Source organism: Phyllopteryx taeniolatus, chromosome 7, assembly GCF_024500385.1.
Source record: "Phyllopteryx taeniolatus isolate TA_2022b chromosome 7, UOR_Ptae_1.2, whole genome shotgun sequence".
In the NCBI taxonomy this organism is placed as follows: Eukaryota; Metazoa; Chordata; class Actinopteri; order Syngnathiformes; family Syngnathidae; genus Phyllopteryx; species Phyllopteryx taeniolatus.
The window spans coordinates 17,374,771-17,398,847 of NC_084508.1; the positions used below are offsets into that span (position 1 = coordinate 17,374,771).

General features: G+C 41.0%; 1 protein-coding gene across 3 annotated transcripts; it reads right to left on the reverse strand.

The window, feature by feature from the left end:
- Positions 1 to 5,847: 5,847 nt before the first annotated feature.
- arrdc2 (arrestin domain containing 2) lies at positions 5,848 to 23,855 on the reverse strand. Of its 3 annotated transcripts, none has more exons than XM_061778219.1 (8): positions 23,795 to 23,855; positions 16,501 to 16,755; positions 9,689 to 9,906; positions 9,494 to 9,596; positions 8,390 to 8,646; positions 8,117 to 8,279; positions 7,473 to 7,648; positions 5,848 to 7,094 (listed from the first exon to the last, which is right to left on the reverse strand). In XM_061778219.1, the coding sequence occupies exons 1-8, from the start codon at positions 23,838 to 23,840 to the stop codon at positions 7,041 to 7,043; spliced, it is 1,272 nt and encodes a 423-aa protein (XP_061634203.1). In that variant the 5' UTR covers positions 23,841 to 23,855; the 3' UTR covers positions 5,848 to 7,040. The 3 variants fall into 3 exon arrangements, with proteins under 3 accessions (XP_061634203.1, XP_061634205.1, XP_061634204.1); XM_061778221.1 differs by lacking the exon at positions 23,795 to 23,855 and adding an exon at positions 17,158 to 17,311; XM_061778220.1 differs by lacking the exons at positions 16,501 to 16,755; positions 23,795 to 23,855 and adding an exon at positions 11,115 to 11,962.
- Between the last annotated feature and the right edge of the window lie 222 nt (positions 23,856 to 24,077).

The window sequence follows — 24,077 nt, forward strand, 5'->3', positions numbered from 1 at the left end:
TGTTTGTATGTATGTACCCTGCGATTGGCTGGCAACCAGTTCAGGGTGTACCCCGCCTCCTGCCCGATGACAGCTGGGATAGGCTCCAACACTCCCGCGACCCTTGTGAGGATAAGCGGCTTGGAAATTGGATGGATGGATGTCTGTCAGGAAACTTGTATGTCTGCTCACATAAGGAGTTGGTAGACTTGTGCCTTGGGTGAAACCAGTGCTGTAGTCATTAGAGTCCAAAATAAACTATCTCACTCGCCTGCCAAGGCAACTGATAAATGATGCCAGCTTTAAGCGTGTTCGTGTCAGGGAGGTGTGGATTTGATAGTTAGTGTCTGTCAATTTTTTTTCCTCTTTGGTTTTATTATCTCCAAAAATCACATTTTGAGTGGCTGTGATGAGTGACACCCGCCCAAGTCTGCCATTTGACTTATCAGTTAAAATTCACCATGTGAGGTCATGCTTTTAAGGCTGTGTGTAGAAGAGTGCCAAACAAAGTGTGCTGCAGAGTTCTCAAACAAAGGGAGACAGATCATTAACACCACAAGGCAACAAGAAGTACATTTTGTGAAACTATGCAAAACAAACAAACATGGCTACTCTTTTTTCATCTTATTTTGGGTTGTTGTTTATTCCAACATGGATTTGTTTTCTCCCCTCTTCCAGAATATTCTGGTGAACAGCTTTGCGTGCAGTTCTCTTCTGTGGCAAGGGGCGAGTGTTCTCTGTAAGCCCGCTGAAGTTCCATGAAGTCTTGAAGGAGGGGAAGTGCAAGCCGATCCCCATGTCTTTTTGGAGTCAACAACGTCCTGACGTCACACCGCCTGCATGCAGACCGGTTTCAGCGGGATGTGGGCGTCTGCATGCAGCCCTTTTATTGGTCAGATCATCTTTTTGGCCTTCACATCAAAAGAATAATTCATAGCGGGCAGTTATGAATCTCCTATTCATCACATGCAGAGAGCAGAGACACTCCAAAGTCTTCCAGTGTAGAAATGAATATTTACTGAAGGGTGAACAAAATGCCTCTTTGTACTTTTTTTTTTTTTTTTACAATCATAAACAAAATAAGGTCTAATTTGTTCAACTGCCATATCATATGATCTCTCTTAATGAGTGTCTAGGTATTTAGGTCATTTGAATGCTGGGAGTCAAAAGAATTTAGTCTAGTGCTTGTGCTTGTGTGTAAAAAAGCGTAGAGCACTAGTCTTACTCTTAATGTGTGGCTGTAAAGAGAAAAGAATTTTCTTTCGTGAGAAACACTGAGGGCCCTATTTTTGCGTTACCCCGGTTTTGCTAATTTTGTAGACCAGTGCAGCCCGGCGGATTCGAGAGTGGGCGGGCTGTGCCGTTGTGGGCGTTGTGTTTACTGCTGACTTCATTCGCCGCCAATCCAAGCGGCTCCTCTCATTCCCTTTAAATGTGGCGCAATGACAGTCTCCACGGAGGCATCTAAGTGCAGGCACATCGCCAAGGACACACCCTCGTTGTGCCAAAACGTTCCCCTTGGGGCAGACCAGTCTGCCAAATTGGCGAGCCTTATGCTTGCATGAAAATCAGAACCTGCCGGCATTTGCGGCTCAGTGCAGATGTGCTGTCTATGAAAAAAGAACCCAGAATATCAGTATCACTATTGTTCTGCTTGTTCTTATGGCACACCATAGCAGTGCCATGACTCACTAGCTTCTAACAAAATCAAATAACAAAATGTGCTTTTCATTGGTAGCATACATGTTTTTTTTTCTCAGCTCAAACATGTATTAGTTGAAAAATACAATGCATGTTTGTAAACTGATTGTTGTGGGGAAATATGCCTCAAAAGTAACACAAAAACTTAAATGTTGAACTGCAATCATGTGTGATGTGACACAAATATGTCAACATATCATGTCAAACTTTGTGTCAAACAAAATCAATACTTTTGAGACGTAAGATCAGGAAGCATCTAAAATATTCATTCCACGTATGTTTTGCTTTTCGGGTGTTTTTGTGATGCAACCACAGAGGGAACCAGGGTACAGCGCACCAGTAGTGGCAAAGAGAAAATGTGTGATAATAACCGTGGAACTAAAAATTGAACTGTATTCAAACCGGATGGTGTATTAGTAATGAAATGGATTCATTGGTTAATTTCTAGACTACAGACTAGACTACAGTTATTGATCACAACCCATGGAGGTTCCTACTCGGATTAATGCAAAGTGCAAAGACTTTTACTGCCATTAACCACAAAGTGTAATTTGCTTCATAGACAAAACAGTTGCAATACAATCTAGTCTCTCATCATTCCCACTCCACCAAAGTGCCTAATAAATCTTCCAAAACAAACCCGTATCACTCTGATATGCAAAAGGAGGAAAAGCAAATGTGGCTGGTTTTGGTTTGTCTGCCATTGCCCCCTCCAGTCATGTTGTGATCGGCTTAGAATGTACAATAAAATACCAGAAGATGAACAGGTCAAATGTGTCGCTATCAACTTCCTAACAACCTTGACAATGAATCTGTAGTCATCCACTTGATGAATGTTGTGTTCAAATTTATCAACAGCGACACCGACTTTACTTCGATCGGACCATAACGCCGCTTCAAAGCAAAAGATAACTGGAGAGTCACAAATTAGACGGACAGTGTAGCAAGAAAAAAAGAGGACGTTTAGAGTCGAACGTCCTTGAGTTGTCTGTGTACTGTGCAGCAATTCAGACCAAAGTTGAAAATAGAAAACAATAATGTGGCTTTGAGTGTATTCCAGACATGCCAAACAAAATTAAATCAACAACTCACAGAATAACAGGATACTGCGTGTCATCAAACACATAACAAAGTAAAGATTGTCAATTAGTCCTGGGTGGGCCTCTCATTGCAATGTAAATGGAAAAAAGGATTCTTGGTTTGAAAGCAAACCGAATTTACAGTAAGCACCAATATAGGATTTAGTGTACATTGGTACCATATCACAGGCTTAGAAGATTATATGGAAATGTGAGTTGCTTTGAATATTTGAACTGTTTGCAAATTAGGGGTACTTTACCGTGACGATTCTAATGCGGGAGGTCCTAGAAATGTTTCATTAGCGAGTCCCTTGCATGATTTGTTTGGCACAGTTTTTACGCCAGGTGGCCTTCCTGATAGAACCCACCCATTGTTTTTAATTTGTTTTAATCTGGGTTTAGTATTGGGGTACTGACCGGGAATCCATTTGCAGCATTGAACGGGAGGGTTTCAAAGGGGTGGCGTTTTTTTGTTTGTTTGTTTTTCTTTTTCTTTTTATTGTGGCGCCAAATCCCTGGTGCAAATACATGGAATTTTCAAAAGACATAAAATCAGCCAGCAAGTCAAGAAAGAAATGTGAGTAATCATCATGCATTTGACAAGCGAAGATAGATAAAGGATAAAGATGAGGATTTTGTAGGCCAAACAAATGGGCAGTGGTCACTCTTTCTACTCTGTTTTCAACTTTAGATTCTGCAAAATGAAATGTCCTTCTTCTCTGAAGATTCTTGGAAAATTCGAATCCGGAATTGCACTGTTACCACAAAGCAAAAAAAGGTCTTGGGTTCTGTCCTAGGTTAAGTGCATTGTGTGCATGTTCTTCCTCTGCTTCCTCCCACAGTCGGAAAGCATGTACTTTAGAATATTGACTACCCCACTAGATTCCCCTTGAATGTGAATGGGTGTCTGTGTCAGTCCTGTGATTATTAGGTTATCAGTCCAGGGTGAACCCTAAATCAGTTTGGATGCACTCCAGTTGACCTGTGACCCTAAACAGAAGAAGCAGTAAAGAAAATGAGCAGATGCGAATCAGGTACATTGCCTACAGAGGCAGATGATAATGATCACATAGAGACCAACAACCCTTTACACTCACCATCACACATTCTGTGGGAACGATTTCGAATTTTTAATTAACCTAACATGCACGTTTTTGGAATTTGGGAGGAAACCCGGTGAAAACTCAGACAAGCACAGGGAATACATGCAAACTCAACACAGGAAGGCCAAAACCGAGATTCGAACGAGAACCTCAAAACTGTGAAACAGATGTTGCCCTAAAGCATTCATTCATTTTTTTTGTTTGTTTGTTTTTTTTGTTTTTAATCACCTGTGCATATTGTCCAGCTGAACTCAGGATTTAAAGGCGATGATTTATTCTAGTGTCTTTTGTGATCAACATCATATACAGAAGAGGAGTAAGTTACCCAAAGTTTATTTCCTAATGGACGACACAATGAACTCATCTCCAAAGGATCTACTTTTCTAAAGCTTAAGAACGTCACAAACTGAACTTAAGTAATCTTATCTTCTCTGGTTTTAGAACAAGTTCCCTCACACAACACACATAGAGGACAGAAACAAACAAGGTTGTTTACAATTTGTACTGTGACGCAACCACGTTGTGCTGTAAAGCATTGCCTCTCCAAAATGTAATCAGTGAGGTGGGGGGGGGGGGGGGGGAGCAAAGAAGCCATCATAGTGGTAGTCGTACGTCTAAACAATGTTTCAAAGAACATTGTCGGCACAGTGGCGTGTCATGTGACCACGTAACCTGAATTACTCACTCGACAATCAGTGCGGATTAAGAAGAGTTTGGGTCTGTGTATGTTTAAAAAAGGCAGAACATACATTTCTTTTATATTACATTGCTGACAAACCTACCTTCATTATCTCTTTTCCAGATTCTGTTCTTGAAGCAAACAAAGAGTGATCAAAAAGAAAATAACTATGGAGGATGAAACGTTACCCTTTCATTTTGTTCTGGATTTTCCAATTTGAGGTCATGACTGAGGCTTTGTTTCTTCCCAAGCTTTTACTTAATCAGGTCAAAAAAGTAGATCGGAAGCCCTGCTGTGCATGTCAAGGCCTGAGATATGCAAGTCAGAATGTGTGTGAATTTCCAGGGAACGTCTTTTTCAGAAAAAGCCATCCTCCAGTGTGTAAGGCAACTGATCTTGACAGACAAGATCCTCAACAGTTTAGCATGTTATTTAAAACCATTCCATGTATTTGCGATATACTGTATTGCGTTTTGTGATTATTTTTTTAAGGCGGGCACGAGACACAAAGCATTCGCCACAAATCATCCTCAGAACCGACAAGAAACAATTCTCTTAAGGCTGAGGATGAGCAATATCCCTCATTGTAGTGCTCCCTTGTTCATGTTCCTTTCATGTCGTTGCTGTCCCTGTTTTTTTCCACATTATAAGATCCTAAGATCTTCATTTAGATTGCAACGGTGGTTGACTTTTCCTTCTATTTTTCTTTTTTAAGCTATCCTCGTCAGCAAAGCTTGAAAAAAAAGTAATGAGCCTGTTTTTTGACTAAGGGGTAGCAAGTAAATGGAGTGAAAGTAAAAACTTTACAGAAAAAGTACAGAGACCTGAAAAATCTACCAAATGCAGTAACAAAGTATTTGTACTTTGCCATTTACCACCACTGTTTGTAACCTTGTAGAGTTTCGGTAACTTGGTCCTAAGTCATGTTTATGGCTTTATTTAACACAGTGTAGAAATCAGTGAGCTGTGTGTAAGTTGTTTACATGTGGTAAAAATAACCAGGATCAGTCTTGAGGCTGAACAAACAGTCCAAGAGGAAAGCAAATCCACATTTCACTCAATCTGACATGAGGCTTAGCAGCTACGGCTAACTGCACATGGGAAGTTTTGGTCCTGAGAAGCTCACAATAAGAACTGTCAGTGGCACGACTTCGGCTTGTAATTGTTGTTTTGATCTACTGGGTGTGGCCTGCCTCCAGTTAGCAGCGCCTCTGGCAAGAATATATTTTTGACTCGCTCCACTGCTGAACACCATGTACCATGTCACTCGCATGCAACACTTAAAAACAGGCACAAGTGAAACGCATTACTTCTGTATTGTTTATTTGATTTAAAAAAAAAAAAAACTTTGGCAAGATCGGAATTCAAACTGGTTTTAAAAAAAAAAAAAATACAGTCATTGCAATTTCCATGCATGACACTGCTGACCCTGAAGACTTCTTTCCTACTCGTTACTGTTGTTGTTGTTTTTTAATTGAGGAAAAGTAATAATAATCCCAGAGTCAGTTTTTGGAATGTTCTTTGTCCATTCACTCCAGAGGCATCTCCGGCTTAAAGCTTGTCTTAAGTGTGTTCTAGTTGAGCTTCCCAAAGCGGCTAAGACCAACAAGGCATCTGGCTCCAATCAACAACTTCGAACCACACGGTTCAGGTCCGTGTCACCTCCTTTTTATTAGCAGCTAGGGGAGCTTATCAGTAAGCCTCATGCACTTTTATAAACTAAGAGCTCATTTTGATTCTGCTTTGTGCAAACAAAACTTAGCATCCTCTATCTGACACATCCACGTTGCATAATAAAACTGTATTTGTTCCATTTTCTTTCCGAACAACAACTTCTTTAACATCAGATGTTTAAGGCATATGTAGTTTTCCCTTTTACATTTTTTTTACTGCATGTATAAAACACGTGTCTAGCTCCAACCGTCAATACACATTCATTTACAGTATGTGCTGGGTTAACAGTAGAAATCGTCACAGGCACCTTTTGGCTTCCACTGTGTAGTCTGGTAAAAGGGACGTAGAGACTGAACAATAATTGCACTTCTCTTTACACCATTCAAAGATGACGATGTGATCATAAATGGCAATTTACAACAAGGCACTTGACACCCAACGCACTCGATACAAGTGACTACACCCCACCTCAACATGTCCTCAATTCCTTAAATCTCATTTCAGGTGAGGGAATTGTTGATTGGGAAGTGTTTGTAGCTCACATCAGGATTAAAACATAAATAAATCACTGATGTGGAGCTGCTGCTTCCATCTTAGCAGAACCACAGAAAGTCCACATGAAGACTGGAAACAAAGTGGGGGGTTGCTCCTCCGTCTCTCAGCCCCCGGCGGCGGCGGGTGCCAACTTTCACTGTGGCGCTCACGGCAGTCTCTCAATGACACCGGTACGACCAGGTGCCACTTTTCAAAGAGGAGGAATCAGATAAATCTCCTGATTCATAGAATTAATGGAAGTCGCTCGACACACAGGCAGGGTCTTGCATTTCAGCACGTCATGCAGCGAGGCCTCATGTTGGAAGGCTGAGGGTTGGGGTCAACCTGTAGAAATAGAGAGAAGGCATTTAATGTCAAGCTCAACACAAAAACTCTCCATTCTGGGCGTGAAAATAGGGTTAGGGTTAGGGTTACCATCCACACCAGTGGCATTTTGAGAAAAAATGCATTCACAGGCTGTCCAGCACATGCTATTAAAGCCCAACCATAAGACCGTTTTAGCAAATCAGAACCTGAAGAAATGTATTTATTGAAAATTCTACTTCAATATAATGTGAACAAAACAACCCATAATGATATAATGACGCACACAGCGTTTTCAGAAATGTCAGCATTTGTTTTCAAAGAGTTTTGTGAAAATTGTCATCTGTCGTCAAACCAGTCAAAGTAGCGGGCGGAGGTACATGTCGATCACTCTCTCACCTCACTGTACACAGGTGGCGGTCGGAAGCGGAACTCCTGCACAAAGGCCATGAGGGGCCGCTCGAGGATCCCACTCAGATCTTCGGCCGGCTGTTGGGCCACCGCGTTGCTGCTGCTGCTATTGCTGCACTGCTCGGCCTCCCCCTCTGCCACCACAGAGCTGTATTCTGGAGGAGCTGCGGGCAAACAGGCAAAGTTAGTCTGCTGGTCTGACTCATCACTGCATTTGAAACAATCAAACCTGCCCTTTTTCCACTAACAAACAAATAAATCTCAGCGGAAAAATGTTTGTGTGTGTTGGCATTGGGCCTTGTGGCCAGTTCACTTTTAACAACCATCAAACTAAATGCCTCCACACTGATTCAACTTGACAGCATTATTGGATTATTTAATCAGAGGTATTTTTCAATCATATTAAGTGAGCCTGTTGCTTGTGTTAATTTGGATTAGGAATATTTGGAAATTTGTAATTTAGTAACATTTAGCAATTCATGCATTATAAACATTATCCATAAATGGACTAATAATATCTAGTAAACAGATTGTTGATAGACAACGGTATTTAAAAGTCAATTCAAATGTCCATGTTCAGTAAGTGTGCCCTCCATCAGTCTAGCCTGACTGATACAAAGGATGCAACTTACGCTCAGGCTGCTCTGGGATAGCCATACGCAGCCACTCCAGATTGACACTATACTGGCTGCTGACGCTAGAAGTCCTGCTTCCAAACGGATGGAGCGGAATGGTGCCTATGACCAAAGGCAGCTCAAGAAACAGCTTGGAGGTTCCCAGGACATTGACACACACCTGTTGGTAGAAGAAAGGGACAAATTCCAGTGTTGTCTGTGAGGAGGGCAGATCCAAGACAGCAGAAATACGCATCCAGCAAACATAAATGATCCAGTGGCTGGGCTCACCTGGAGCATGTATTCCACTTTGATGATGCGGCACTGGAGGATGGACGGACCCACAGGGGGGATCTTAATAGCCCGACCGTGCCACGTTTCCCTGCACCTGGCGCCCACCGCGTCACCACTCAGTGTGGCCACCACAGCGCGCTTCTGCTTCATGGTGCCGCGGGCGATGAACGTTTGAGTCTGAGTGATGTGGGCTTTGGGCACGATTGACCGTGAAGTAGAATTGTCAAACTCTGCAAAAACAGGTATGACCTCACCTGTGGAGAGGAGCAGACCGTTAGGGCCGAGTCAACTTCTAAAGTACACAACAGAAAGATAAAATCATAGTACTTCTGCATACATGTTTACATTATTATAGTGAGTCTATAACATGTTCATCTTTCGCACCTATTTTGAAGCATTCATTTTTAATGCATTTTTTAAATCTGTACAGTACAGGTAAGTCCGAATTCAGAGTTGCACCCTTTAAGTGTAGGACCACGTTGTGCCTTAACATGCAGGGCAGCACTGAGCTCTGCTGGATGTAGATGCAACGTAATTAAGAAAAAGAAAAAAGAAGAGGCAGAGGGGGTCCCCTACTAAGGTGCAGTAATCATCGTAGAGCAGAGAAAATATATGCCTGTGAGTAATGCTGTATGCTCTGTTTTAGGTGTTGCTGCTGTGTTTTAAGGTAGCCTGCCTATGACGTTTCCCATTATAGGTTAACATTAAACTAGTAGACTTTAGTTAGATGAAAGTATATAATTTGGTTCAACCTTTGGGTGTTTATTTTTTTGTTTTATGCGTCGGTTTTACCATAAACTTCAATTTGTGAGTGACAATTAATGAAGCAAGCGCGCTTTGTCTCTTAGTCGGAGAACTGTGTGATATGTGAGAACAAGCGTTAAAGAATGCTTTAAAAAGTTCGAGTGTGTTTAAAGCGTGAGGAAGGGTAACATAACACCTTTGTATTTATTTGGTCTCGCTACATCGCTGGTGGGTCAGGAACCGGCGTCCACCGTTTACCTATTTTTCGTTGCCGATTAGCTAGTACCAGCCATGTAAGGTGTCCATTTTGAGCCAATACCCAAGTTACCAAATATGCTTTAGTTGGCGCAATCTTACCAGGCGTATAACCTTTGCGGTCAAGCTTCGCTGTGACAGACACTTGTCCAAAGTTCCGGTACCACGTCCGTGCCATCTTATCCTTCGTTCCGGCCTGTGGTGCCTGAGAATGATCAAAATTTTAAATTAGCAAGTGTACTACAAAAATGAAGAAACCAGGTTGAACTAAAAGGGCTTAAGAATGGGTAGGCTCACCAATAGCGCTGGTGTGTTAATGTCAATGGGCTCAATGACAGTAAACTCCTTCTTGATCTTCCTGACGGTGGCCCAGGGCCTGTGCAGCTTCACTTTGACCCAGTAACGAATGCTGCCATGTTTCCCCTCAAAGGAGGTGACCAGAGTCTCCTCTGGCAGCTGGAAACTGAATGGGAATTCGTGTCTGCCTGCAGGAAGGATGGTCACTTCACCATTATCTAGAGAGAGAAATGAGACCAAAAAAAGCTAAATTTAGACTCAATTCTCTTGTGTTAATCATATTTTGTTTGTTTATATAACAGGCAAAATCAGAACATGGGACAGTCAAGTGATTAAACGCCATCATAAAAGTTAATCCTCCTTATACTTATCTGGTTTAGCCTTTAATAATTTGTAAACCATAAAAGGTTGAGACCAAGATATACTCTGACAACATTCATACACAAATTAAACAGCGCAGCAGAAATCATACAAGACTCCACTGAAATATAACTCTCTCCACAATCACATGGCCTGCGCTTGCTTTGAGGGGCGGTTCCTCCTCCATTGTGCTGACGGGGAACATGTTTTCCTCAGGCCCTACTCAAATGATGTGTTTTTTTTCTCCCCACTTGCTGTCGGCGAAGACCCACGAACACGTGTTTTTGTTTAACACACGCCATGTGTTTGTGCCCCTTAGTCGCCCGAAGCTCCCATTACAATACCATCACTGTCAAATTCGATTGATGGCTCAAGTGGCTGAATGTATTTACACACACCTGCAGAAAAAGACTCTCGCCATACTACTCAGGCAGTTAGCACAAGATACGATGGCTCTGTTATATTGTTGGTTCTAAGGTGGATTTTTTTAAGTCAAGCAAAGAAGCTGAGCATTGTACAACAAAAGACGAAAGCCTTGGCAGTGAATTTCCTGTTTATGTTTTCAACAAACATCTGTGCCCAATGAATGAAAGAGTATGAGGAAACGACACAAGATTGACCTTATTCCTTTTAACAGTTGTTTTGATACTTGAGTGGATGGCTTCTGCAGAATGTTTGTTTACTTCAACAAATGTTTACTTCACTAAGGAGAAAGAAAACGTCTACAAAAGCTTCCTATTAAATAGGGACACGTGCACTTCAACACCGTATCAACACTAAACATCCATAGAGAATCAGCAATATGTACAAAAGTGATGAAAACATCAGAACCATTTTGAGGAACAAGACGCCTCACGGGTATTTATTTAGTAACCACACACTGTTCCCGTGTCAATGAAATACAGGCAATAATCCTGAAAGTCACTTATAACGAGTTAGTGTTAAGCATTTGCTTGGCATGGAGGGACTCTAGAACCCGATTGTGCTGCACGTGAGTGCACCTCGCAGACGGGATCGGATGCGCTCACTGCAGCCTTCCCGGGGGAGAGGAGAGGAGAGGACTGACCTGCCTGCAGCAGCACCTCTCTCCGGTTCAAGTACTCCACCTCGTCGCTGTAGTTCTGCGTGTAGGCGGTGCTGGAGCCGGCCGAGCGAGACTCGGTCCAGTGCACTTTGGCGAAACCTTCGGCGTGGAGCTTCAGGGAGTCCACGCGACTCTCCCCGGTGAGCTCCAGTACCACCCGGCCGGACACCACGTCGCCGTTGCTGTACACGGGAGGACAGTCCACGTCCGGGGCGTCGAAGACTATGTCCAACTTTTTCAACTTGTGGAAAATCATTGTTGCCAGGCTTCTGAAGTCGTTCCTTTAGGCGTGCGGGGGCAGTGAGTGAGATTAACTGGATGTTGTCGCTTGCTCGTTTGGAGTTGAGACTGTTTTGCAGTTTCGGTTCGAGGCCTATTTGCAGTGGGAGAAAGTGGGCGGGGCCGCCCTGCACGTTGATTACGTAAACCTCAGGAGAGGGCTGAAGGCTGCCCGATGATGCCTTCGCGGACTGCCTCTTCGCAACGACTTTTCAGTACTTGTTTTTCCCTAACGTCAGCTGTCCAATCAGTAGCTGTGTTGAATTGGAATTTTAAATATCTTAAACCTATCCGATGAATCGGTTACATCCAATATTAACAAAACATTTTTGAAAGAAAAATAATTGGTTGGTTGTACACGAAACTGGGTTGTGATCAAAGTCAAAAGAGAAACTAACGGCTTCAAAAACATGCACAGGCAAAGACCAAGTACCAAAACTCCCTGTGACGTCAGCATTGATATGGAATAAAAACGAAACTCAAATAACTCAAATGGCAGCTCATCGAATTAATGTGTCGTTTGAGTTTTTTAAAAATCTTCTCACAATTTAAGTGTGGAAGAGATTGTTTTGCGCTCGTCTCATGACAACCACATTTCCTGGCTAACATTGAAGGCAGCATTCAAAACAAGCAGCCTGGGTGTGGAGGTAAGCAGCGAGGAAAACAGGGTCTGATCATCATGACTGCTGGCTCCAGCTTCTCACAAGAAAACTGCCTCAGTGCTATCTAGAACCTCTCAGAAGAGCCCTGAAGAGGAAAATACTTACACGCTGGCTGGACTAAAGCAGTTTATGCCCCTTCTTCCATGTCACTTTCCAACACACTGCCGAGCAACCACACACACTTAACATTAAGAAAAGTATGCACAAAGAACGTCTCTATGGAAAAACAACTGCACTAATGCTACTGTCATACATTTGGTCCTTGATCAGATACATTCAGAAACAATTAAAGTCTTGGCTGTGTTTCTCGAACTGTTCACAAAATAAGATGCCCGTAAAAGGCCTCTCCTACTAAGAATCTTGAAGACTGCTAAAGAGCTCTTATAAGAGGCACTTGAGGGCATGAGGCAGGGATGCCCCTGCCCTAGTGCCATGTGGAAGCTTGTCTTGCCCAAGCACAGTGACTTGATGAGATCGAGTACAATGGAGGTCAGCAGGAGGGTGAGCAACACGTGCTACTTCGGTTGACCAAAAAAAGCAGATGCGCTACTGCCCCTTTCGCCACCTGGGAAGGATTTGACTGCATGCTGCAAGTCACACTTTTAAAGAGCTTTGCAAGAACTAGGTCACTAGCAAGAGTCAAAGCCTCCAAATTCAGCTATGAGCAGAAGCCATCATTAGGAGAATTAATCAATCACACATCAACGCAGTCCTAATCAATTTAAAACCAAAAATCGGACTCTTGGAAAACAAAGTTGTTTACTCCTCAGTCCACTGGGGCGTGGAGTTAGCTCTATAGTGCCACCAGGTGTTGAGTTGGATGTAGCGTTCACAGCTGCAGAGCCCAACTTGGCGGGTGATGCTTGAATGTGAGAACAAACAGCAACCGCCCTTTCCTTTTCAGTATGTCTAATTGTGGGAAGTGCCAAATTAGCAAGAGACAGCACAGAGGTCTGTGCTGCACTTTTTAATCGATGTGCATTTTAAAAACCTTTAGCACCTTCTGGTTAGGAGGTGGTCAGCACAGGGCATTCGGGTCACAGTTTTGAGGTTCGGGGGTTTCAAATCTACTGTGTGGAGTTTGCATGTTCACCCTGTGATTGCAGGGGTTTTCTCGCATCATAAAAAAACATGCATGTTAGGTTAATGGAAGACAAAATTGTCCTGAGTTGTGAATGTGCATGTGAATGATTGGTTGTCTACCAGGCCTTTCATACCGCAGGAACTCCCTGGGACTAGGATCTTTAGCAGGAAATTAGTTTATTCACACTAGAGGAACTCTTCCAAAGATAAATTACCTGGAATTTTTTTTTTTTTGGGGGGGGGGGCACGCTACTTCTGAGATGGTTCAGGAACCTTCTCAAATTTCCTTCCGGGTAAGGTGTGCATGCACAACTGCGTTTCTGTAACCAGTACCACTCCTCCAGCTCAACACCCGAATGAGGACAAAGGCTTTAGAAAACTGATGTCTGGATCGTTAGGGAGATGAACAAAAACCAGTGATGCCACCTGCTGGCAGGTTAACGACAGCAGCGGTCCTGATAAGTTGAACAACAAGCCTGTCACAAGCTGATCAGCACTGGCTGTCAGGATGTCTCTGTAAGATTAGTCAAACTGCCTTTGAAAATAATTATTATGTATGAAGCTTAGGTTGCAGAGTGAAACCAAACTGTAATCGAAAAAGATTGAAGTACTAGTAAAATGTAATTAAATATATTTACAGTACATGTATAACAAATTATTCCCCAAACTATGTGCCATAGAATCTGCATGGACTAAAACATTTTCTGTGAAAGATAAATATAAGTTAAATGACCAAATACCATAGTATGACTCAAGTGTTGCATCCAGCTGTGTGCTGGGCGAGGGCGAGTAGAGAGTGCCATGTGTTGGTTTAATTGTTGTCAAGGTAAGGCTGCCTGCATTTTTCATGCCGTCTTCCTTCCTCGTTGCACTCTAGTCTCATGACCTGGTTTGATGACCCCCACACCACCATGTTTGAGCAGCTTATAAACATGAAACCATAAACAGTTAACTGTCATCAGTAATTTTCTCTCTCTCTTGTCCTAAGAAAACTGCTTTGCATTTCCACAAATATCAAACTGTCGAGAAGAGAACGTGGGCCTGGCACACAAAGGCCAAACAATCAATTTGTTAATGCTAGCTTGCCAGCTTGTTAGTGTTGGAAACATTCATTTTGGCCCAAGTAACTGGGTCAGGTTAGTGATCAAACTAATAAAAACAGATAAGTGATGATTTACAGTAGGTATTTGTTATGCATGACCGTGAAGTTCAGCTTTACAACTAAAGATGGTCATGTTAGTTTAGAGGTTGAAAGCTGGGCATTTCTCACATTGGGTGATGTATACGTTCGTGAAGCACACCTGACACACAAAGTCCTGATTGATTGACTAGCGTGAGTACTCCGTACACTTCCCAGGCCCCAACATAGTTAAAAGAGATTTATTTGGGCACAGTTCATCCTTAGGCACGTGCCTGGGTACGCAAAATGGACAATGTATTAATGATGCCATTTTTCCTTGCACCATACAGCAATGATCATCGCAACTTTTCACAATGTTACTGTACAACGAAGTTTCAGAGTCACACTGGAAACAAAATAAAATGTGGACAGTACATCTGCCTCACAGTTAGAAGTTCTGGATTCGAATCTCAGCTATGGCCTTTAATTGTAGAGTTTGCATGTAGTCCACATCCTTGCATGGGTTTTCTCAGTTTACTAGAGCTTCCTCCCACATTCCCAAAACATTTATAAGGTTTACTGAAAATCTACATTGCACTTAAGTGACAATGTAACTGTGAATGATTGACTGTCTATATGTGCCCTGTGATAGACTGGCAATCAGTCCAGGGTGTACTCGCCCAAAGTCAATTGGGATAGGCTCCACAGCTCACTTCTGACCCTGTAGTATTAAATGAATGGGTGGATGAATTAAGTCATACTGTAGCTACAATCAGCTAGTTAATTAATATCCTTCTAATGTCCTAGAGAGACAGCGATTGATGGTCTCAAACTGTTGCATTTACGGGGGAATTGGGACATTGAAGAATTTAGTTACTTATCACCCCCAAAATAAATAAATAAATGTATGTTTCTGATCATGGCCAGCAGGCTGACTGGTCAGACCAAACTGCACTGTGTTCAAAACACTTGATGAAACATTAACTTCCATCCACTGTTTGTTTACTGGGTAGGATATAAACCTCAGGTTAAATTTCACTTTCATATCTGTAGAACTATTTGGACTTAGCACTATGATCTGTGAATTTATAGATTCTCTCATCAAGGCTCTTCTCCCCCAACTGCTCAGTTTGGCAAGTTCTAGGAAGGGTTCTGAACATCCCAAATGTCTTCCATTTAAGTATTATGGGGGCCACTGTGCTTTTAGGAACCTTAAGTGCAGCAGATTTTTTTTTAGAACCTTGGCCAGATCTGTGCCTTACCACAATTCTGTCTCTGAGCTCTTCAGGCAGTTCCTTGGACCTCAGGATTCTCATTTGCTCTGACATCCACTGTAAGCTGTAAGGTCTTATATAGACAGGGGTGTGGCTTTCCTAAGCAATCCCAATCGTTCAAATCAAAAAGCTGGACTCCAATGAAGGTGTAGAACCATCTCAAGGATGATCAGAAGAAATGGACAGCACCAGAGTTAAATATGAGTGTCACAGCAAAGGGTCTGAATACTTATGGCTGTGTGATATTTCAGTTTTTCTTTTTTAATAAACCAGCAGAAATTTCAAAAATTAAATTTTTTTTCTGTCTATATGGGTTGCTGTGTGTACATTAATGAGGGGGTGGGGAGTGAACTTAAATGATTTTAACAAATGGCTGCAAAATAACAAAGAGTGAAAATTTAAAGGGGGTCTGAAACTTTCTGTACCCAGTGTATGCTTAGGGTTTACATTGCTCAGTAGTTTCTATGTTTCCCAACCTGCGCATATTTCACATGAGAAAAAATGTCAAAAGAACATTTTACCCAACAAAAGTGGTACAAAAAGTGAATACATTGTACATAATTAACCTATCTGACATCTAGTGGAAGAGCATCCAATTGTTCTGCCTGTCACTGGCACAGATAGTTGAACAAGGCTATATTATGGAAGGACTTTGAAATCAAGGTCAGAAATCTCTTATCAACAATTGGATGCATACACTTTTGGACTATGCTAACGAGAAACATGAATGGTAATAAAGTGTTTCAGAGGCTTTAAATATCTTTTTTTTTTTAATGAAAATTAATATTGTATTTGTTAGACAATGTCTGCTGCCCTAAAAACAGACTAATCTTTGCAAGTTTAGCTGACATTCTAACAGTTTTATTACTCACCGGAAGTAGTTACATTAAAATTCAGATTATCTAGTAACATTCTGGCTGCTGATCACTTCTACAGCTTTAATTACTCACCTCGGATCAGATGCTGCCTCTTCCTGAAGTAAGTGAACCTGGAGGTGTAGTCGTTATATACAGAGTTCATGCCGCGGTTCTCCAGCCAGTGTGCCGTAGCTACGCCTCGTCCCTGCACCTTCATGGAGTGCACTTTGGTGTCCCTGCGGAGCTCCAACACCACCTGGCCCGACAACAGCTCTCCTCCGGTGAAGGCAGCATCGCCCTCACCGTCCAGCTCCAGTTTGAAAGACTGAATTGGGTTCAGTGACATTTCTATGCGTGTCAAGGGAAATAAGATTTAGAATTAGCACACTGAATCCCGTCACGGGGTTTTCAGAGGGTAAAAACCCGAGAAAATACCCGTATACAAAAGGAGAATCCCACATAAAAAATAAACTATTTGCTTAGTTTATGCCGTCCAACACTACAGAAATAACCACTGCAAATAGAAATAATCTCTCCAACTGCAGAACTGTAGAATAAGTATTAATAACCGGGGTTATTAATACACGTTCTACACGTGGCTGACATTAATAAATGGGAGTTTGCATACTTCCAGACCACACGGATTATATGGCAATGTCACATCTCAGCCAATCAGGATCGAGAAATGGTAACGCGGAAAGCTGTTAAAAGACACCTTGTAACGTCACGCCGTCCATGTTAATTACTCACCAGCGGGACACGGGGAATTCTCTCGAACAACCGAAGAGAATGGAAGTAAACTGTGCGTGAGGAGACAGCACTTCGGTGTGCTTTAAACAGTAATCTTTAAATAACATGTCTGTCAGGCTTGAGCGCCCAGTAACACTGTGTCACCCAGCCACCAATCACAATGGGCGCACGTCGGTCACGTCCGCCCACCGAGCACGGGAAGTCGATTGGAATGATTTAGCATTTCATATTAAGATTTGTTGCGACGGCTCGGTTTTATCCGTCAGCTTTTATAGAAACATGCATTCAGATGAACATGTTTTAGCAAAATCTCGAAGTAAAACAAACATGTGTCGTGGTAATCCCCCAATTACTGGTAATCGTGTGCACAATTCATTTGCTGGTGGATGTGTATGCGAGACACTTTTATTTTGAAGGTATCAATTTGTTGTTGATAGTTTTCCTGGAGAACTTCCTGGTATTCTTTTCTACATTTGCTTTATTCTCCTGACACGCATTGACTATAACTACCACTTTACGTTTATATATTATTTAATTATTGTGTCACTTGAGCTAGGAGAGTTCAAGGACTTGCACGTATGACATTTGATCAACAGTCAAGTAGCAAACTTTATGGGCGTCGGTTTCTATTGGCCTTGTCGTTCACAGTATGTTTATTGTCTAATCCTCGTGCCCACCAATATGGTGTCTCAACCATGAAAGGTCTTACTGCATGTATAAACCATGCTGGGACCCCACCTCATGATGATTACTAATGTAGTGTTCTAGTGCAATCTAATAATCTAATCTCATGCAACATCACTGCAGTATACAGTACTGTAAAACCACTCCACTTTAGCACACAGTAAATCTGAGGGCCAACGTGTATTTGTTATGTACCCAGGCTATGGATACAAGTAGAACCAGTGGTAATGATTAAACATGTCTGTTGAAACAAAAAGTGTGATTGATACTAAGTAAACCAAAAACAAAATCAATATACTGTATGTGAGTTTGAAATAAATTGAAAGCGATAAAATTATGGCAACAAATAATCTTAAAGCCGAGTTTATTACACAATACCGAAATAGTTTCTTTAAGTATTCATATCTGCTGCATAAACCATTGTCCACCTCTAATCTTCAAGTCCCTGTAAAATGCAAATGAATATTTTTTTTTCTAAATTTGACACACCACAGAGAAGAATGCTGTTAACAACAATGTCAAATTTGAATGATTAAAACAAATTGACAAATATATAAAATGAGCTACAAAATTGTGAAAAATCAAGCTATTCTCACTCTCAAATGCTGTGGGCTTGTCTGGTGAATGCGCTGAAACCATGCACCGATCAACTGTCAACTCAAACAAATACCACTTTGTCTAGAATATTTCTTTTTCTGAGACATATCTACATGCTCGAGCCGAGAAAATATATGGAATATATCCTACCCGGTCATCCCAAGGTTTTTACACGTAGCGACAATGAGGCCCTATTAAGTGGCCACACCAGCACACCAAGGCGCTGTTCACATACTGGTTGAGACGTCAGACACCCCCCATATATCTGATGCAAGTACAAACTGATTTATTTTTTATTAGATGATTTCATGTATATTATAAAATATAAAAAAACATTCACTGTTACAAGCTGAAGCCTTTTTATGTTCTTTACATGACAGAGTATCATCAATGAGCCTAGAGTCTCAGGAAGCATTTTTTACATATTAATTTTAGAAATGTATTTATATCTATATTTTGAATTTTGTCGGGAACCTCAATTAAAGTTTGCCTGACAACCTAATCCTTCACACAAGCATACCATGCAGAAAATATTACTTGAATTGTAATATATTGGTCTATATTGCATGTCATTTTATTTGATATGGAACCATGCTCTTGAAGTTGAAGCACATGGACTTGAACCTGGCTGCAACCAGCTAACATTCCAGCTTGAACCCTAAACCGCTTCTGTTTAACCAGGGTAATGAACTCCATCCATTCATCTTCCATTCCGCTCATCCTCACTAGGGTCACAAGCGTGCCGGAGCCTATCCCAGCAATCTTCGGGCGAGAGGCGGGGTACACCCTGAACTGGTAGCCAGCCAATCGCAGTCATGAACTCCAAATTCACTTTATTTACATTTTCTTGCCAGCCAACATTTTTCTGTTTTGTTTTTATAAGCCTGCATATCAAGGTCAAGGACCGAAGGCTATGCTTCTGTGACACAACAGATTGTTTTAGGGCTCATGTAGTCAGTCATGCTCAAGAATCCTTCTGCAAAACATACACCAACCTTCATCATGAAGTTGACAGTGTAAACAGGGTTGATGTTTCAACCACTTAACTGCAAAGGTCGGACTTTCACATTGCCTAATTAAGCCCTCCACGCTCCTTGCATACTGTATCTGCGTTTGTTCTTCGGAAATGCATAAAACGGAAAGAGTAGGTAAAGTGAATTCCTGGAAACATTAACATACACTATATTGCCAAAAGTATTCGCTCAGCTACCTTGACTCAGATATGCATTTATGTGACATCCCATTCCTAATCCATAGGGTTTGATATGACATTGGTCCACCCTCTGCAATTATAACATCTTAAACTCTTCTGGAAAGGCTTTCCACAAGGTGTAAGAGTGTTTTTATGGGAAGTTTTGACCATTTTTCCGGAAGCGCATTTGTGAGGTTAGACACTGATATTGGACTAGAAGGCCTGGCTCTCAGTCTCCACTCTAATTTATCCAAACGTGTTCTATAGGGTTGAGGTCAGGATTGTGAAGGCCAGTCAAGTTCATCCACATCAGACTCTCTCATCCATGTCTTCATGAACCTTGATTTGTGCACTGATGCAGTCATGTTGGAACAAGAAGGGGCTATCTCCAAACTGTTCCCACAAATACAGAAATATTAGTCTCTGAGCTCCAGTGAAAGGAACTATGAATGCTTCAGCAAACCAAGAGATTTTGGACAGTTAAAGTTTGGGGATTACACCCTCCTGTTCCAACATGTCTGTGCACCAGTGCACAAAACAATTTACATAAAGACATGGATGAGAGAATTTGGTATGGATGAACTTGAATGGCCTACACAGAATCCTGCCCTCAACCCGATAGAATACTTTTGGGTTGATTTTGAGTGGACAGTGAGCCAGGCCTTCTCGTCCAACATCATCAGTGTGTGACCTCACAAATATGCTCCTGGAAGGGCAAAAATTCCCATAAACTCTCTCCTAAACCTTGTTGAAAGCCTTCCCACATGCGTTGAAGTTGTTACAGCTGCAAAGTGTAGACCGACATCATATTAAACCATATGGATTTAGAATGGGCTAGCACTAAAAATTACATGAGAGCAGAGGTGGGTAGAGTAGCCAAATACTGTACTCAAGTAAGAGTACTGTTACTTTAGAATAATATGACTCAAGTAAAAGTAAAAAGTAGTCATCCAAATGTTTACTTGAGTAAGAGTAAGAAAGTACTCAATGAAAAAACTACTCAAGTAAAGAGTCATTTGTGAGTACCTTCTGATTTTTTTTAAATTAGAGCATGATAATAAAAAAATATAATATATGAAAGTCAACACACACCTGCCATCAAAAACCAACAACACATGCATTGGGCCCTACGGAAACATTATTTGCTTTATTCACTTAAATGACTTCATGAAGAACTGTTTGCTGTGTGCGACACCATAGCTCATTTTGTCATATCCACTGCCGAAACAACAGCAAAAACATCTGCAACTTACCGCAAGCTGTTTTCTCAAGTTAGAAGTGGGCTGAAATATCCAAATTTGGGCAGTCACAATTGAAGAGCTGCATGACAAAGCTGTTGTTTTTCGTATTCTGTAAACAGTTGCGTGGCTGTTTTTCCCCCCCTAAATGAGTCATTTTGTTTGGCTCTGGAAGGCTACGTGCGCTGTCATGTGACTGCCATGTGTCGTCTGATTGGTGAATTGGAGTCAAATTACATTAGTGATCCCGTTTGATTGGGCAACGGACGCCCTATGTGGAAGGCGAAGACACGCACACGCAATAATGAATAAATAAAAGTAGCGAATGGCATGTCGATCATTGTAACGGAGTAAAAGTATCGATCCTTCTTCACATAAATACTCAAGTAAAAGTAAAAAGTACGGTGCATTTAAAGTACTCTGATAAGTAGTTTATCGAAAATGTTATTTGAGTAAATGTAACAGAGTAAATGTAGCTCTTACTACCCACCTCTGCATGTGAGTCAAGGCAGGTGAGCAAATACTTTTGGCTATATAGTGTATTTAAACTACTTTTGAAAATGCCCCAAGGTTAGGTGCTTCTTGGAATAGATAACATTTATTTTTAGAAACACCTAACAATTGAGTTTTACAAAGAACCAAATCAGTGAATGTTGTGTTTTACATGTTTTTATTTTTTCCTACATTTTTATTTACTGAGAAATCACACTGCAGATGTTCTTCATACGTTTCAATATGTTTGGTTTAAATGGGGATTGGGAACTCAATGTTGTGTGCTGAATGTATTTTGTAATGATCTTCCTCTTATAAAGCTAAATAAATGCCATTTAATCCATATTATGTTATGGTAATAAAAAATCATTTAAGTATTTTATTAGACAAATACTCTCTACCATTTGGAATTATCCCCCCCCCCCCCCCCCCCTACTCAATACAAGAGATAGACATTTCTACTCATTTTCGACTATGTACACCTCAAGTGGGAGGTTTATGTACCTTTCAATAATTTGTATAATATGAAAAAAATGTAGTGTGACACTAAAATTTAACATTCAAAACAACTGAGGGAACAGCTTGTTTTTTTTGTCACAACATTATGTTTTACATAGTAGTGAGGCCAGGTTTCTTCAAGGGTTAGGTTATCTTTCTGTTCTGATTGTACTTTGTAAACCTGAGTAGCACTGACTCAGGAAGTATCCTTTAAACGTAAGACCTCAGGCTCAGCATCAATTGGAATTTACAGATGAATAACACAATAAGTTGTTGAGTAAAAACCTTGCGTGGTCAGTCATAAATGAAGAAAACCTTCATTCAGATTGATATTAAAGGAGGTTTCTCTGATGACCATATAGTTTGTGGAAAAAGTTACAAATGCTTGGTTACGGGTGGTGGTCTAAATACACTGATTTTTCAAAAATAAAATAAATAAATTACCTTCACAAATCATGATTGTTAAATGATGTCCCAACATCAGTGTCTTTGTAAAATATCAATTTGGGTGACCTCAATCATTCAACTTGCTTTCCATAAAATCTGCTGAATTACAATGCATGCATTTTCTTGTAGTAGAATTTTGTTTAGCATTACCCATGTAACCTCAGAGGAGCAGTGCTCTACAAATACCATAATACAGCCATAAGTCATAAAAACAATGTTTGTAATTGATTCACAATCCTGAAAAGACCTTAGTTTGACCCCTCACAGTCTGCCGAGGGCAGAGGTAAACATTTTCAGTTTTTTTCACCGAGAAGCTTCCATGTACCTCAACGTTCAGCAGCTCTCATGGGCTTTGCCATAGGAGTTGAATTTAAGTATTTTAAATGTGTTACTAGCCACCTTTACGAACACATTGGTACTTTGTAAGAAATTTATTCCCAGATTGGCGAAGTCGCTCATCTTCCCTGACTAATGGTAAACCTGTGTGTGTCGTGCGTTGGGCAGCACAGTCAAGGACTGATTACCACATGCACCTCACAGTCTAGAGGTGATGGATTCCAATCTTGGTTTGGGCCCTCCTGTCTGGAGTTTGCATGTTTTGCCTGTACTCCTGTTTTAACTTAAGTGAATTTGAGTGCATATTTGTCTCAAATGAACTGGAAAAAAATGAAATGACTTTTAGTGTTTATTATACTGTATGCCTGTTTTAATTTAAAATGAGGATAAGCAGTTTGGAAAATGAATGAATGGTCACCCCAGGTACACTTGCAGTCTAACGAGAACCAATAAAGGATCTGTGGTCAAATGCAATTGGACTGTCACTGTATCATATTGAGAGGTGTACTATTATTTTTACCACTTGCATAGCTCAAAAAGAAACCAACATGGCAGAAACACTCAGTACAATGAAGCAGTACATTACATTCACAAGAGGTGGCAGAAGTACGCAAAAGCTGTACTTCAGTAGAAGTGCAGGTACTTGCAAATAAAAGTCTGGTAAATGTTTGAAGTACTGATTCAACTCCTAAAGTAAAAAAAAGTATAAACTCTGAGGTGTACAAAATAAAAAGTAAAAAAAAGATTTTTTTCTTACGGTCAGTGACAGGCGCTATATACAATACGTTCCTATAACATGGCACAACGGGAAAAATCCCAGCATACAAAATAGTTTACCTCTTTTATTAATTTAGCTGGTACTCGTACTGATTAGAAGGAAAAAAAACATTACTTGATGCATGTTGTTGTTTGAGCTAACTAACTTTGACTCAACCTTTACCCTATGAAAACGTGGTACTATGGTTTTGCTAACGTTGTTAACTGGAAAAAAAAACAAAAACAAAAACAACTTAATTATCTAATGATAACTGAAAATATCTTTTTTTTTCAGGAATGTTTGAACAGAAGCTCATGATTTTTAGGCTGGCAGGCACAACGAATTCATCTAAACAATTCTCTTACGTCCACTGGGGAATATCTTGCTTCTCCTAACCTGTTGCGTCATTGTCGTTAATGCACCCTGGTTCACGTTCCTCCATGTTGCTCAACCGCAGTTGATTGACATTTTTATGTCGTGTCGTCATCCACGGAGGTTGAAAAAGTAACAAGCCTTTTTGACAAAACAAGGAGTAGAAATTAGATGTTTTCAAATGGAGGGAACAATAAAAAGTCGTCAGAAAAATACTCAATTAAAAATGCATTACCTGAAAATCTACTTAAATAGTTACGAACTATATTTGCACATCGTTACCTCCCACCACTGACATTTACTGGCA

Bases quoted from the DNA above. Each gene is read 5' to 3' on its own strand.
- arrdc2 (XM_061778219.1), bottom strand. From the start codon at position 23,840: ATGGAGGAACGTGAACCAGGGTGCATTAACGACAATGACGCAACAG. The intron at 9,597-9,688 runs GTGAGCCTACCC...GATCATTCTCAG, and splicing joins TTAACACACCAGCGCTATTG to GCACCACAGGCCGGAACGAA. The intron at 8,280-8,389 runs GTGAGCCCAGCC...TTCTACCAACAG, and splicing joins AAGTGGAATACATGCTCCAG to GTGTGTGTCAATGTCCTGGG.